Source organism: Delphinapterus leucas, chromosome 16 (genome assembly GCF_059928025.1).
Source record: "Delphinapterus leucas isolate spDelLeu-1000000601 "Yukka" chromosome 16, BTC_Dleu_Yukka2, whole genome shotgun sequence".
NCBI classification, from domain to species: Eukaryota; Metazoa; Chordata; class Mammalia; order Artiodactyla; family Monodontidae; genus Delphinapterus; species Delphinapterus leucas.
The window spans coordinates 24,992,938-25,007,442 of NC_143144.1; the positions used below are offsets into that span (position 1 = coordinate 24,992,938).

The 14,505-nt window shown below is 54.2% G+C and overlaps 1 protein-coding gene across 10 annotated transcripts in view; it reads right to left on the minus strand.

Annotated features, from left to right (window-relative positions):
• AIFM2 (AIF family member 2, ferroptosis suppressor) overlaps positions 1-14,028 on the minus strand; it is a 55,444-nt gene extending 41,416 nt beyond the window's left edge. For 3 of the 10 annotated variants that reach the window (XR_016388062.1, XM_089897601.1, XM_089897600.1), the window contains exons 1-8: positions 13,868-14,023; positions 7,011-7,204; positions 6,538-6,653; positions 5,124-5,243; positions 4,365-4,457; positions 2,719-2,827; positions 1,483-1,635; positions 81-281 (exon numbers count right to left, since the gene is read on the minus strand). Coding sequence is in view for 9 of the 10 variants with exons in the window: in XM_089897601.1 (XP_089753727.1) it covers positions 81-281; positions 1,483-1,635; positions 2,719-2,827; positions 4,365-4,457; positions 5,124-5,243; positions 6,538-6,653; positions 7,011-7,188 (970 nt within the window). In the remaining variant the exon portion in view is untranslated. Of the gene's footprint in view, positions 1-80; positions 282-1,482; positions 1,636-2,718; positions 2,828-4,364; positions 4,458-5,123; positions 5,244-6,537; positions 6,654-7,010; positions 7,205-13,412; positions 13,669-13,867 lie in introns of those variants that run through there. The other 7 variants (XM_089897599.1, XM_022590773.3, XM_089897598.1 and 4 more) reach the window with 6 other exon arrangements.
• Between the last annotated feature and the right edge of the window lie 477 nt (positions 14,029-14,505).

The following is a 14,505-nucleotide window of genomic DNA, read 5'->3' on the forward strand; positions in this document are numbered from 1 at the left end:
GGCATCGTAAAGCCCACAAAGGCTTCACCGTTTCTAACCCCGACTCTCTTAAAACTGTGCCGCGTGGGGAGCTTCCTGACCTGGCTTGTAGGCTTTGAGGGGCCTCTGTTTCATGGAGTTGACGATGTTGGCCACGGCGACACTGGCGTGGAGGCTGGCGTGATAGGCCATCTTGGGCTCCCTCACATCGGCGCAGTCACCGATGGCGTAGATGTGGCTGTAGCCCTCCACCTGGAGGTACTCGTTCACTCTCAGAGCGCCGTCGCTGGCCAGCTGATCACCTGCGAGAAAACCAGCCTGAAACCAAGATCCTGAGCTGCCTCAAGAAGTGGCCACCGGAACACAGTGAGGATGGGCTGTGGTGCCAGTCCAGCTACCCTCCAAAGGCACATCCTCAAGAGGCAAACCTCCTGTCTGGTTTACTTCTGCCTGAAGTCCCCCCCTCAGAACTCTTCCTGCAAAGGCGAGGTTACTATTTTGGGGTGGAAACTGGTCAGAAAGACCAGCAAGTGTCATTTCATATAACACACATGACTCTTTGTAAGTTACCACGATTAACAATGATTCACTTATGATGATTAAGTTACAACCTAGCCCAGTCTTGGATTTCCTTTTGAATGTGGATCAGATTTTTTTAAATAAATGCAGGGCTTTAATAGATGATAAACTTTTCTTTTTAAGGGACTTAAAATAATTTACCTTTGAAAACATACCATTAGGACCATTAGGTGTTAAGTCCTGGGATCTCTGTATATTATAAGCCCTCGATCCCAGCCCCACACATGGCCTGGACTAGCTTCCTTCTGGGATTGGATAATTCTTTCCTGCCAGACACACAGCAGGAGCTTCTTGTCCAGGAAAGGTATCTGGGAGTAAATGATGGGGACCTGGGGACATGGCCACCTCGGGGCCTGAGAAGGAGCCACTGAGCCTCCAGCTCACAGATGGAGCCATGGGTCCAGCTCCCCCCACCTCCAGTTAGCTCAATAGGTCTATATTCAGCTTTACGAACGGAGGCCTCATTACCCCCCTCTCCCCATGATCGTTTCCAAGCTCAAGTGGCAAACGTCTGGGTCAGGGTTTGGGGAGAGCAGCACACCTGTGAACAGAGAAAGGCCTGACCCTGGAATTTCCTCTGCATTGGTGTTCCAAGGAAAGTAACAGAAAAATAGATCTTTTTCTTCCTTCTGAAACCTGTCCCCATCTCTCACCACTAGGGGGTGGGATCCGATTTTGGAAGATTCTGGTCACTTTGGCCACCCTGGCCTCAATTACCATCAACACAGCTGAGGAAAGCCCAGCAAGAGTGGCCCTGAACCTAAATTTAAAGTTTGAAGAGACCAAATGAGCTGTTGAGACTGGGGCTGGGGGTGGGAGGGTGGAGTGCCAGTTCCTCGGGGGAGAGGCCTGCAGGGCCTTCTCGGGGGCTGGAGGGGGAGGAGGCAGCCTGGGGAGGGGGTCACGGCCCGGCCTCCCACTTACCAAACGCGCTGCGGTAGGCCAAACTGTTAATCTTGATACCGCTGCAGGCGATCACCAGGTTGGCGGCCACCTCCGTGCCTTTGTCCGTCTGCACCGTGATGTGCTCGCGATGCTTGTTGAGAGGCAGCGCCTCCAGGTTGCTCACCCGCTCACCTGTCAGGGGAGGCCCGTGACCAGGAGGCTGGCAGAGGGCAGGCACGCCACCGAGGCGGGGGCCCAAGCCAGGGCTGGCCTGGGGGCTGGAGACCGGTCCGCTCTGCCACCCCAAGAAGCACAATCTGGACATTTGGCCCCAAGGGATCCGATGGAAAGCAAGTTCCAAGAAGCAATTTGGGGAAGTGAGGCCGAGTTTCCCAAGAGGTTCTGGGAAAAGCTGTTTGAGGAAGACCTCAACCACGCCTCCCTGAATGTCCACTCCTAACCAGGAAAGATGAGCCCTCTGGGCTCACCACCGACAGGGGTAAGCAAGGGAAGTCCAGGGCCGGCCCACTCTCCTCACTGCCTGGAAGTGCAGGCGGGCAGAGGGCTGCACAGCCACTTCTGCGGAGCCCAGGAGCCGGGAGGGCTCTCAGAGAGCAGACACCTCGCCCGCCCTGCAAAAAGTGAGAGTGTCGGGCCCGTGAACTGGGGGGCGGGGGTCACACCCCCGGGAGAGAGCCCCACTCTAACATGCTGGGTAGGTCTCTTCCCTTCTGCTCTGGACAGAAGCCACGCTCTCCACCAGCCTCAAAATACAAACCCAAAACACCTATTCTCTCCACTAAAGAGATATCATAATTCAGGTCAAATCTTTTATATGATTTTTTTTTTTTTTTTTGGCCTCACCACACAGCATGTAGATGTAGAATCTTAGTTCCCTGACCAGGAATCGAACTCGCACCCCCTGCGTTGGAAGCACAGAGTCTTAACCACTGGACCGCCAGGGAAGTCCCTTTTACATGACTTTTTAAACCATTCAACAAATGGGTACCACCTGTACTGTATCCAAAGCAACAGCCAGGACAGTGCTGCCTTCATGACAGGAAAATCCCGTAAGTACCGGGGCCTCTGCCCTGCCTGGGGACGGACACACCTCCAGCTGGACGACAAGGCTAAACAGGCTCTGCAGCCCCACCTCAGGACACAGAGAGCCTGGGGTTGAGCGCAGCCACGCTCAGGCTGTGAGCCGGGACCAAGCCTCAGCCAAGTCTCAGCAGGCCAGGGAGAGGGGCAGGGCAGGAGGGGCCTGACACGTACTCAGCAGCAGCTGCACGCCTTTCCGGAGCAGGATCTCCTTCACTTCCTGCCGGACACAGGGCAGGAGCTCCTTGTCTGCGAGGGCCATTCGGGAGTGAATGAGAGTGACCTGGGGACAAACAACCACAGGGCAGAGAAGGAGCCACTGAGTCTCCTGCTCACACAAAGAGGCTTGAAAACACATCAGCCTGTCTCTCCCACCTCCTCCCCAACTCCCAGTTCACAGGTGAGGAAACGGAGGGCCCAGAGAAGTACTTTGCCCACTGCTAGAACCAGTTAATGGTGAGTGGGCTGGAGCCCACATCTCCCAGGGTAGGATTTTTTCCGACGTGCCAATGCTTCACAACACACACCTCACCGAGGGCCACGTGGAAAATTATTTTCAAGCATCCTTGGGCACTTATACAGTCTATATATAAGCCATCGACATTCTAACTGTAAATCAGGCTGACATTTACATTAAGGCTGGTTCTAAAACTGGTGCTTCCAGGCACGTCTACTTGCTGTCTGGGTCAGCAGTGAAGTGCGAGGGAGCCCGCAGTGATGTTCCAAGCTTGAGCTTTGAAATCAGACTGCCTGGGTTGAAATCCCATCTCAGATACCCACTCAGTCACCTCCTGAAGACCCAGTAAGATGGATCACAGTCCTACTCAGGAATATTGTAATGATGAAACGAGAAAGTAAGTGTAAAGCACGTAACTCAGCACATAGTGACTCTTTAATAAAGGGTGGCTACTATTACTCTTATTTGTCTATTAGTTATAAACATTTGGGAATTATACTGAGTTATTTACTACTTCAGACCAGTCCTTACCCCATAAATCAAAATTAATAAACTTCTACATGAACCACCCATAATAATTTCCAATAATTTGTCAGAGAATAGCCATAGAATTAAATTAGCCCATATTTATCTTACTTTTCAAAACCAACCTGCCTTTCCCTAGGGAAAAAGAACCAGACACAGGCTCCACGTGGCTCCCAGAAGCTGATCTGGCATCAGCTGCAGGCAGGCTCTTGCCTCACGGACCCATAACTGCCCATCATCCCTGAGCCCTAGGCTGAGCCTTCACAGCCTGCTTCCTTTCTCTCCAGGATGCCGGCAGGGTCTCCATCCCTTTATCACTAAAAAGAGGCAGTGCTGGCCAGTCCTGCCCCAGCATGGGCTGTGAGGTGTACACTTCGGGGTCCCCCTATGTGCTGTCTAGGGCAAGGGCTACTGTCCCTTAAAGACCAAAAGGCTGTGCTTGCTCCAGACAAGACACCGATGAGGGTGCCTTTGATCAAGCTGGTTGTTAGCAAAAAGAGGTCATCAAAAGTCTACGTTTCTATTGCAAAGGCCACATTACTGCAGGGGACGCGGGAGTTAACCTTTCATACTGTATCCCCCCAGGGCGTGGTCCTCCGGGTTGGCCCAGAGGGCAGAACCCTTCACTGAACTAGGATGCACCCTGGCTCTCCAGGTAAAATTCCCAGCAGAATGGGACTTTAGGGGGTCCCGCAGTGCAGAGAGCAGGAGACAGGAAACGCACGCTCCCACTTTATGGTAACGGGGCTCCCCTCCCAGGCCCTGAGCAAATTCTGATGTTCGTCAGACAAAAAAGAAGCCCGCCTCCGAGAGTTCACGGCCAAGGCCACTGGCCCACCTCTTTCTCAGGGTACTCTGTTTTAATCTCTGCTGCCATCTCCACTCCCGCAGAGCCTCCTCCGATCACCACGATGGACTGTGCACACTGGACCTGGAGGAGGAGGAAATGTTAAGGTGCGCTCTCAAATCTGCCCTGCCTCGGGGTCCGCCTGGGGAGTGGGTTCCTTGGCCAAAGGAGCGTAGAGAACCTTTTCCAAGTTCAGGGTCCAAATGTGCTCTTGCTGGGTGTCTCCCTGCATTTCTCACTCAACTCTCACTACCTGCCCAGCTTGCAGGTGACCCGGATCTGCCTGAGTTCCAGGTCGGGTTCCTAACCTCCACTCTTACGTCTGCTCATGACTGTGCCAGAGGTTCCCCAGGCCTCTCAGCAGCTGTGCAGAGAGGGAAAGACCTGGCCTTGGTCACACAGCTGTAGGACCTTCTCTGGGTCCCCACACCTCATCTGTTCAGTGGGGACAGACCCATTCCACCCACCTCTCCAGATCCCCGTGAGAAGTGACTGACAGCATGGATCCAAGCCCGCTCTATAATATAAACACAAGCCCCGTGCAAACAGGAGCCAATCGCTACACGAGCAGGTCCAAAGGTCTCCTCCCAGGAGCCTCTTCCTGGTAACTCTCCATCTCTACAGAGCCACTGCAGCCCTGGGGGCTCCTTGCTGCAGCCCCGGGCATCCCCACAGCTGTCCCACTCTCCCAGGGCCCCCCACCCCCGGCTCTGCCCTCACTGTCCTGCCGCCAGGCAGCAGGCAGCTCACCTGCGTCACCATGTCCTCATAGGCCTGGATGGCCATCTGCTGGCTGGACACCTGGTTAAACTTGCCTGGGAAGAGCCCAGTGCTGCCTGTGGCCAGGATGAGATATGTGAAGGACAGGGCCTGGGAGGGGCAAGGGAAAAGAATGGTGAGGGCAGACCTGGGCTCCTGCATCCAACCCCAGGCTCCACCAGGCAAGCAGCACCAAGGGGGAGAGGCCTCCTGCGGGGGAGCAAAACCATCACTGGTTAGACCAAGGGATGGTGCTAGAACCCAGGAAATACCCAAGGAAGCAGAGCTTACCGCCTGCTGGACCGCCCACCATGAAACAGGACGGGAGGGGAGAGCTCCCCACAGCAGCGGGGAAGGTGAGCAGGCAACAGGAAACGGCTCGTGGGGAATAAGCAGGATTCCAGCTTCCAGTGTGGAGTTAGTTTAGAATCTCCCTATTATTACCATTATTTTAGAAAAAATTTCCCCTTATCCTGGCCAGCAAAAACAAAGTGGCGGGGGGGAGCGGATATCCTGTTTGGAGCCTAAATATATAAAACTGACAAACCCAGAGCTGCTCTGATGGGAGGGGGACTGGAGGGTCTGTATCCCATTCAGGCCCCACTACTCCCGTGGAGGCCTGAGATGCCCTCATGGACCCAAAGCCACAGGATAAGGACGTTCTCAGTAATCTTGCCAACTGGAGATTCTACAGCCTCAAAATTGATTCAAGTAAGACTGATTTAGTCACACTAAACCACACTCATTGAGGACAGGAATTGAAGCCCCTTTGTACAGTCCCCCCTTAGCTCTGACTAGAGTAGAGGGCCAGGCTGGAGGGTACCCTCAGCATGGTGGGTGGGCTGCTGGCAGCCTGCTGACGGAGCTCTGGTCCCACAAGGATACAACAGGCACTGTGCTTACCCCAGGGCTGAGGGACACAAACTTCGGGAAGAAAACCTCTGCCCCCCCGGGCGATGTGGGATTGTGGTGCCTACCCTTTGATTCCAGACAGTGAGGGGGCCCCTGGGCTCGGACCCTGGCTTTCAGAGTGAGGGCTCTGGGGCAAAGCTGCCTGGGTCCAAATCCTGGCTGAGTCTCTCCAGCTGTGGGGTCTTGGGCAAGCCTCTTAACCTCTGGGTGCACCGAGGCTACTCCACCTCCCTCACGGGGTCACAGTGGGCGTTAAAGGAGATCATGTGAGGCTTAAAACAGTGCCCGGCATACAGGGAAGGCTCTGCACCGCTCTCCTGTGGCTGCTGGGGCCCAGCCTTTGCTCAGGAGGCATCTGCTATCTGCCAGGCACCAGGAGGGCACGGGGGGCCCTTGCCCCTAAGGAGACGGGCCCAGGTGTCCTCCCACCAGCAGCCACATCTCAGGGGCCCCCTGAAGCCAACTGAGGATGGCCAGCCCCCGCTGGGTTCACCTCGCCGTCCTCCAGCAGCACCGTCTGATTCTTCAGGTCTATCTCAACCACCAGGCCCTGCCGGAAGTTTTCCTTGAAGGTCACCGAGTAGGAAATGAATGTCTTTTTGGCAAACCCTGGGGAACGGACAGAGAGGAGGTCACAGTGTAAAACTGGGCTGCCCACAGGAGGCCAGAATAACTCAGAACATTTCCAGAGCTGCATGCCAACAGGGGCCCCTTGGTTAAACAGCCCCTGGGTACCCACTACCCCCTAAAGCGCCAGTCTGGGCCCCAGGTCCTCGGAGAAGCTCTCGCTCTGACTTCTGGGGCCTTGGTATGGTAGCTGCTTAAGGCCAGGGACCTTAAGATTCCCCGGAATTTGTCTAATGGTGGCATTTAGGCACCTTGCCCTAAAGGGAGAAAACCACCCTGTGATCCACAGTGGTGACAAGACCACGGTCACAAAGAAAGCCCCAGAGAAGAGACCATTACCACTCTCCACGGAGGCCCGGAGGGCTGCCACGTTGTGGTGGAAGGAGTCCTTCATGTCCACCAGCACGAAGGGGATGTTCAGCACCTGCAGTTGGCTGGCGGCCGCGATGCCGCCAAAGCCCCCGCCCACGATCACCACATGCACGGCTCCCACGTCCATCGAGACCTGGGACCCCATCTCGGACCAGGTGCTGCTGGGGTAGGAGGAGAGACCACATCAGATTCAGGGGGCTCGAGGGCTGGGTGGGCAGAGGTGGGTCCATATCAAGAATGGCCTCAAATGCCAAGACTTGATCTTTTAAAAGTATGTAATCATCTTTTATGAAATTCCATTTTTTGTAAAATTTGAATTAAATTCCAAAGGAATAAGGAGTATCCTAATTCCACCTCATCCCCTCAACCACCCAGTTCCCTTCTCCAAGGCATCTACTGTTACCAAGTTTACATGAATCCTTCCAGAGATATTCTGTGCACCTACAATCATGATTATTGTTTTTGCACACGTTAAACAACTGTTTTTGCACTCTTTTTCACTCGTAAATATATTTGTTCACTCAACAGTATAAATTAATGGACCTCCTGCTCTTTGACATGTTCTGTGCTATGGATGCCATGGTCAGAGAGACAGACAGACAGATATGGTCTCAGCCCTTGTAAAGGCAGGGTTTCAAACTCAAAGGGCCAGGTGGATGATGTAGCTGTGGGAAGCTGGGCAGGTGCACAGTAACCAGAAATGGTGGGTACACCTCTGGGGAATTGCTAAGTACAGCCCACATTAAAAGAACTAAACAAAATTATTTAAGCACACCAGTAAGCAAACACTGAGACCAGATTCCACCCAGCTCACACGTCACCAGCTTCAGCCCCAGGTCTGAGGAGATCACTTAGCCAGTTATGACAATCAGCCTGCAAAACAGGATGCGATGGGACTAAGGCCATGACAGTGCGGTGGGGAGGAGGGGCCTGCTGTGGGCAGGTGGTCCCCTGAGCATTCCTGGAACAGAGGACGTACACTGCGACTGGTGGGTGACACCCCCCAGGAGGAAGCGGGCAGGGAGAAATCTCTGCTGGGAGAAGGAACAGTGCTGGTTAAGGACCAAAAGGGAAGTCTGCTGGTGAGAAACAGGATGGAGAAGCGCTCATCACGTGGGCTCCAGTGAGAGGGGCAGGGGGCGCAAGGTCCTGCTTGATGTCGAGGAAAGGGAACCTGCAATCGAAGAGAGTATCTGCAGAGGATGGAGGGCCAAGTGTGCACCAAGCTCACACTCACATGTGAGCACGGCAAGGAGGGAGGAAGCGGACAGACAGCAAGCTGTCTCAATGGGGAAGAACATTCCAGCCCACATCTCGGACAGCACTGCAGGCAGCTGGAAGGTCACCACTCTGTCCTCCATCAGGTGTGTAGTCTAGGGCACAACCCCTCCCCTCTCTGGGCCTCCATTTACCCCCTGTAATGTCCTTGCACAATAGGTTTCCAAGACATGGTGACCCCCAAGATGGTCCCCAGATCTTCCCACACTTATGGGGGCGGCTTACGGCTGGACCTCCAGACACTGTTGTCATTGGGATTCAAATGCACACAGTCTAATGTCTCCTCTGGGGAAGTGAAAACCTGGGTGAGGGAGGGTAGATCTGGCATAGGAGATTGGAGGGGATTTAACTTTGTTTCTCATTGGCTAAATGGTCCCCAATGCATTGAGGCTTGTGCATCCTAGGGCTGGGACCAAAACAAGTCCCCCAGCAGGCAGTGTCACCTTCACTGTTCCAGGCCCTCAGTAGGTGGTCCAGAGCTGGCCCTGTGAATGTTCATCAGGCTGAATCTGCCACCTAGGCCAGGACCCAAGAGGGGCCCGGGGACCAGCCAGGGACAGGAGCGGACACCAGGAGCTGAGCAGGGCCTGGGAATGTGGCAGGCAGTCAGGCAAGCTATGGAAGGGGTGCATTTCACCTGCCCCTTCAACACGGCCCCCTCTGTGCCAGCTTGCCCTTGGGGCCAGCAGCCAGCGAAGAGGTCAGAGAAACACCCAGAGAGCTCTGCTTCCAAGCTGGCGGGGCACAGGCCTGAGAGAGGCTACCCAGCTTGTTGGGGAGAGGGGTCCACCATGGACCACCCAGGGAAGCTCAAGGTGGAGCCCTGAAAAGCAGCTGGGGCCAGGGGCCTTCTTCACAGAGGGAACAGCTTAGGCCAAGAAGTCCAGTGGCAGGAAGGGAGGGGGTGGGAGGGGTTCAGGGAACAAGGTGGGGAAGCTAGGAGGGCAGGGGACAGGGGACAGCACATACAGAGGGCCTGTCATGCTAGGGCAGTGTCTGGGCCTACATGCTGCCCTGGGGCCCTCGCAAGGAAGAAAGCCCAGTGAGCCCAGCACAGGCCTTATGGGCAGTGGGTTAGCCAAAGGAGTTGAACCCCTGCTCCCCCAGCCCCCCAGGATCATTAACTGGCTTCCCAAAGGACAAACCCTGGCCTCACCCAACTAGGCACAGCCCTCAGTAAAGGTGAATCGATTCTTTAGAGTTCCAGTGCAGAGTCTGGGGCCTGAGGGCACACCCAGGCCCAGGAGGGGCTGCCATAGCTGGGCCAGGGAGGGCAGGCGCTTTTACACCACAAGCCGACTGAGGCCTCTCCTGAAATCTGTTCTCTCTCCTCCACTAACCTCTGACACACCCACTTGGGGAATGGGGGCCTGGTGGCACTCCAGCCCATTCCACCCTTTCTCCTCGGCAGCCTCCCTTGCCCAACACTCTTGGACACCCGCCTCTCCCTTGGCTCTTCCAATGCCAATTCTCACCTGGACCCGAGGACAGCTAGACTCCCCTCTGCTCGGCCATGACCTACTTCACCAGACACCTAAGTCATCGGCTTAAGCCATGGACCAGCACTCCTAGCCACACACCCAGCAGGCGCTCAAAAAGCAAGCGTGCAACTCATGATGTTGAATTATATGACCTAATGTAGCAGCAGTGCTGGGCAAACAGCCTCAGTCAGTGGGCAACTCCATCAATCAGTGGAAACCTCCACCAACGGGAGATTAGAGGATACACTATTACACACCCATACAATGGAATATTCTGGAGACATTCAATTTTACAGTGCAAGATTTTTTACATGAAAAGTTTGTCCACGATTCATCCGCACCCACAGACTGCACAAGACCAAGAGTGAAACGTAATGTAAGCTATGGTCTGTGGGTGATTATGCCAATGTAGGTTCAGTAACAAACACCACTCTGGTGAGTGATGTCGATAATGGAAGAGGCTATGCACGTGTCAGGGCAGGAGGCATATAGGAAATTTCTGTGCCTTCCACCCAATTTTGCTGTGAACCTAAGACTACTCTAAAAACATAAAGTCTTAGGGAAAAAAAAAGCTTGTCCATCAAAAAGTCAGATAATAGAAAGTCACGTAGGGCCTAATCTCCATTGTGGGCCATCAGACCCAGGCACCTAGCTACATATACACACATACAAGTCATGATGACAACAGTGAGCATCCACTGCGCTTTTATCAATGTCTTTGCGTTGAACAGGTGGGGTTTCCTCCTCATTTTGGAAAGAATTTCACTAACTTGCCCCGGTCAATCCTCAACAGTCTGGCCAGATCTGCGCTCTAAACCAAAATGCTAATAGCGGTTGCCAGACGATGTTTTTACTTTCTTCTTTGAGCTTTCCCCCCCCTTTTTTGTACCGTTTGAATGTTTTTAAATGAAATAATAAAGCTTTAAAGACAGAGCTGGCTTCCTACAAGCTAATGTTTTAAATTGAGATCTTTTTTCATATATTATAAAATTCACTACCTCAGAGTGTACAACTCGGTGGTTTCTAGTACATTCATAAAGTTGTGCAACCATCACCACAATCTAATACCAGAACATTTTCATCACCCCCTCCCTTAAAAGACCCCACATCCATTAGCATTCACTCCTCATTCCCTCCTCCCTCCAGGCCCTGACAACCACTAATCTTTCTGTCGCTATAGATTTGCCTATTCCATACCTTTTGTGTCTGGCTTCTTTCACTTAGTGCAATATTTTCAAGATTCATTCAAGCTGTAACTTATAACAGTATTTCATTCCTTTTTATGGCTGAGTAATATTCCATTGTATGGAGATACCACATTTTGTTTATCCATTTGTCAGTTGATGGACATTTGGCTTGTTTCCACCTTTTGGCTGATATGAATAAGGCTGCTATGAATATCTGTGTACAACTTTTTGTGTGAACAAAAAATTCTCTTAAGTTTATACCTGGGAGTGAAATTGCTGGGTCCTATGGTAACTCTAGATTTTACTTTTTGAGGAACTGCAAACCTACCATCTGATTTTACTGACCATCAAGGCAAGAGAATGAGCACAGAGAATCTTAACTGAATCTTCCCAGATGCAGGAATATTAGCATAAAAGCAGGTCCAAGGGGACTTTCCTGGTGGTGTAGTGGTTAAGAATCCGCCTGCCAATGCAGGGGACACGGGTTCGAGCCCTGGTCCTGGAAGATCCCACATGCCGCGGATCAACTAAGCCCGTGCGCCACAAGTACTGAGCCTGTGCTCTACAGCCCATGAGCCACAACTACTGAGCCCACGTGCCACAACTACTGAAGCCCGCGCGCCTAGAGCCTGTGCTCCACAACAAGAGAAGCCACCGCAGTGAGAAGCCCGCGCACTGCTGCGAAGAGTAGCCCCCACTTGCCACAACTAGCGGAAGCCTGTGCACAGCAACGAAGACACAATGCAGCCAAAAATAAATAAATAAAATTTATTAAAAAAAACAGGTCCAAGAAAACAATTCCTAACTGTCCAGCAACTCACAAGTAATTTTGCCTTTGCCCCTCCCCCAACACACACACAGTATGGTCTACACTCAAATTTTCTCAGTAAATCCTGTTTTCTCTGCCAAGGACACCCAGCCTGATCCCAGGGGGATTCTTCTCTAATAATACAGACAAAGGGCTTTTAGGAATCTACTGAAAAACAAGGAAGTTATATTTAGGCCAAAGCTGTGGGGCGGTCATGCCTCAGAAGACACACAGCGGAACCATGTGGGCTCTGATCAAAGCAAAGATGTCGTCCCAGAATTGTTTCATAGAGATTACAAATAAAACACCGAGCTTTAGAGCGCTCACCAGTGGCTCCCAAGGTAGATTTCCACAGCCATGTCCAGAGTGGCCATCCTGGATGAGAGGGCCTACAGTGTGACTTGAAGCACCATGAATATATCTCTCCAACCCGGCGAAGGCAGAGTGGTGGGCAGCCTCCCTCACTGGACCCCAGGGACCAGGCTGAGAGTGGGCACTCCAAGGCCAGTCCCCCAGGGAACACATGGTGAACAAAACCCAAAAAGACCAATTTCTGAAAGAGGCTCAAAGTCTGAAGAGGGCTGTCCTTTCATGCCCTCAGGAGAGGGCACTTCTGGGCAGACGGGCTCATGCGGGTGTCATACAGGCTCCGGTGCTGAAGCCTAGGCCACACAACTTGTAGAGTCTCCTGGGAGCCAGTCACTTGGTGGTTCCCTTAACATCCCCATGATCTGTGCCTGGACCCTGGCTTCCTCTTTTCACCACCAGACACAAAGATCAGACTGGCCCTGGAGCACACCCCCTCTACCCAGCTCCTCCCTAACTGCTGGGTAGTCCCGAGCAAGGCCCCGCCCAGCTGGGCCTCAGTCTTCTCCTGTGAAATGGACCTTCCAGATGCAGGGTTACAGACGGTCTTCCTTGGAGGGCTCTGAAAGCTTGGGGCACATACACACACCCAAGCAGGCCTCCTTGATAATTTATATATTTACATATTTTACATGTTGGCCTTTGAACACAAGGTGCAGAGCCGGGACACCTGAAAGCCCCTTCACAAACTTGGAAGCCCCTTCACAAACTTGGAAGCCCCTTCACAAACTATGTCTGACCTTCTGCCCTGTGCCTGTCCTCCGGTGGGACCATCAGCTCCTAAGCACCTCTCCCCTCCCCACCCTCACGGTACAACCAAGGGTCAAAGGAAGTTTAATCAAAGGGGAAAGGCAGGGTGTGTTTAGTGGGTGCTGTTGAAAGAAAAGCGCCCAACATCAGGCACTAAAAGCAGCTCCCGGTGGATCAGGAGTCCTGGGCTTCCCCCCAACCTCCGGCCCCACCAGAGTTAGTTGGGCCACCTCTGGCCTTAGTGCCCCCGTGGAAGCTGGGGCTCCGTGGAGAAGCAGGACCTCCCAGTGCACCCTGGAGCCTATGGGCACTGGGTAACCCCAGGCATTTTCCTCCTGGACACTGAGGCTTTCCTCCTGCCTGTGACACGGGCTTCCGTCCGCCCCGCAGCAGCTTCCACCGCCCAGCGGCGACCCTCGGAGCCCTCCCGGGATTTGGGGGGGGGGGGTGACGGGGGGGTTTGTCTTACTTAGGAAGACTTAGCAGGGATTTGGGGGGCGGGGAGCGGACGCGGAGGAGGCGAGTTTGCGCCGTCCTCACTGGGAGCAAAGCTCCCCGTTGAGTTTTGAGGGACCTGGGTTGGTGCAGGCCTGAGTCCCTCATCCTAGACCAGGGGTTGGGGGCGCGGACCTATACCAGTCCTCGGCCTGTTAGGAACCGGGCCGCACAGCAGGAGGTGAGCGGCGGGCGAGCGAGCGAGCAAAGCTTCATCTGCCGCTCTGCATCCCCCCTATCGCTCGCATTACCGCCTGAACCGTTCCCCTCCCACCCACACCCCGCCCCCGGCGTCCGTGGAAAAGTTTTTTTCCACGAAACCGGTCCCTCGTGCCAAAAAGGTTCGGGACCACTGTCCTAGACGACCGCCCTCTCCTCCCCGGCCCCGGACGCTGTTTCGGCTTCTTGGGGCCCTGCAGGCGCGGGGGTCCCGCAGAGCTCGCCCGACGCGCCCCTCACCTGCCAGCGGCCTCCCGCCGTTCCGGCTCCAGTTCCGGCTCCCGTTCCGGCCCCCGCTCCTGTCAGCAGCTCCCGTGGTCGCCGTCGGGCCCGAGGCCCCTCCCTTGCCGGCGTGACTCGGCGCGTCTGCTCTCCAGCCTCGGCGCGTCTGCCCTCCAGCCTCGGCTATGCCCCCAGCGGCGCCCCGGGGAACTGCAGCCTCCGGCCCGCCCGCGCCGCCGGCCCGGGAAGCCAATCGCCCCAACCGTGAGCACTCGACCGCTACTGTCGAGGACGCCCGCGCTAACCCGGCCCCTCGGACTCTGCTCAAAGTTCGTTCCGGCTCCCTTGCCGGACGCCTTTCCAGCCTTTAGAGCGCGGGCCCCGGCACTGGCTGTGCGATCTCGGACGGATCACCAGCCTCCTGCCTTCACACATATAAACAAAAATGCAAACCCAGTTGAGCACCTACTCCATGCCTGGCATTGTGCTGGGCGTGAGGGGTAGGAGTGAGGGGTTGTAAAATGCAATGCAGGCATGGTTTCTGTTTTCCTCCAGGTAATAGTCTAGGAAAAAATACTAAACAACAATAAAACATATGTATCACTAATTGCAGTAAGAAAGACCGGGGGCAAAAGAAGGGTGCCAAGGCCTCTCTC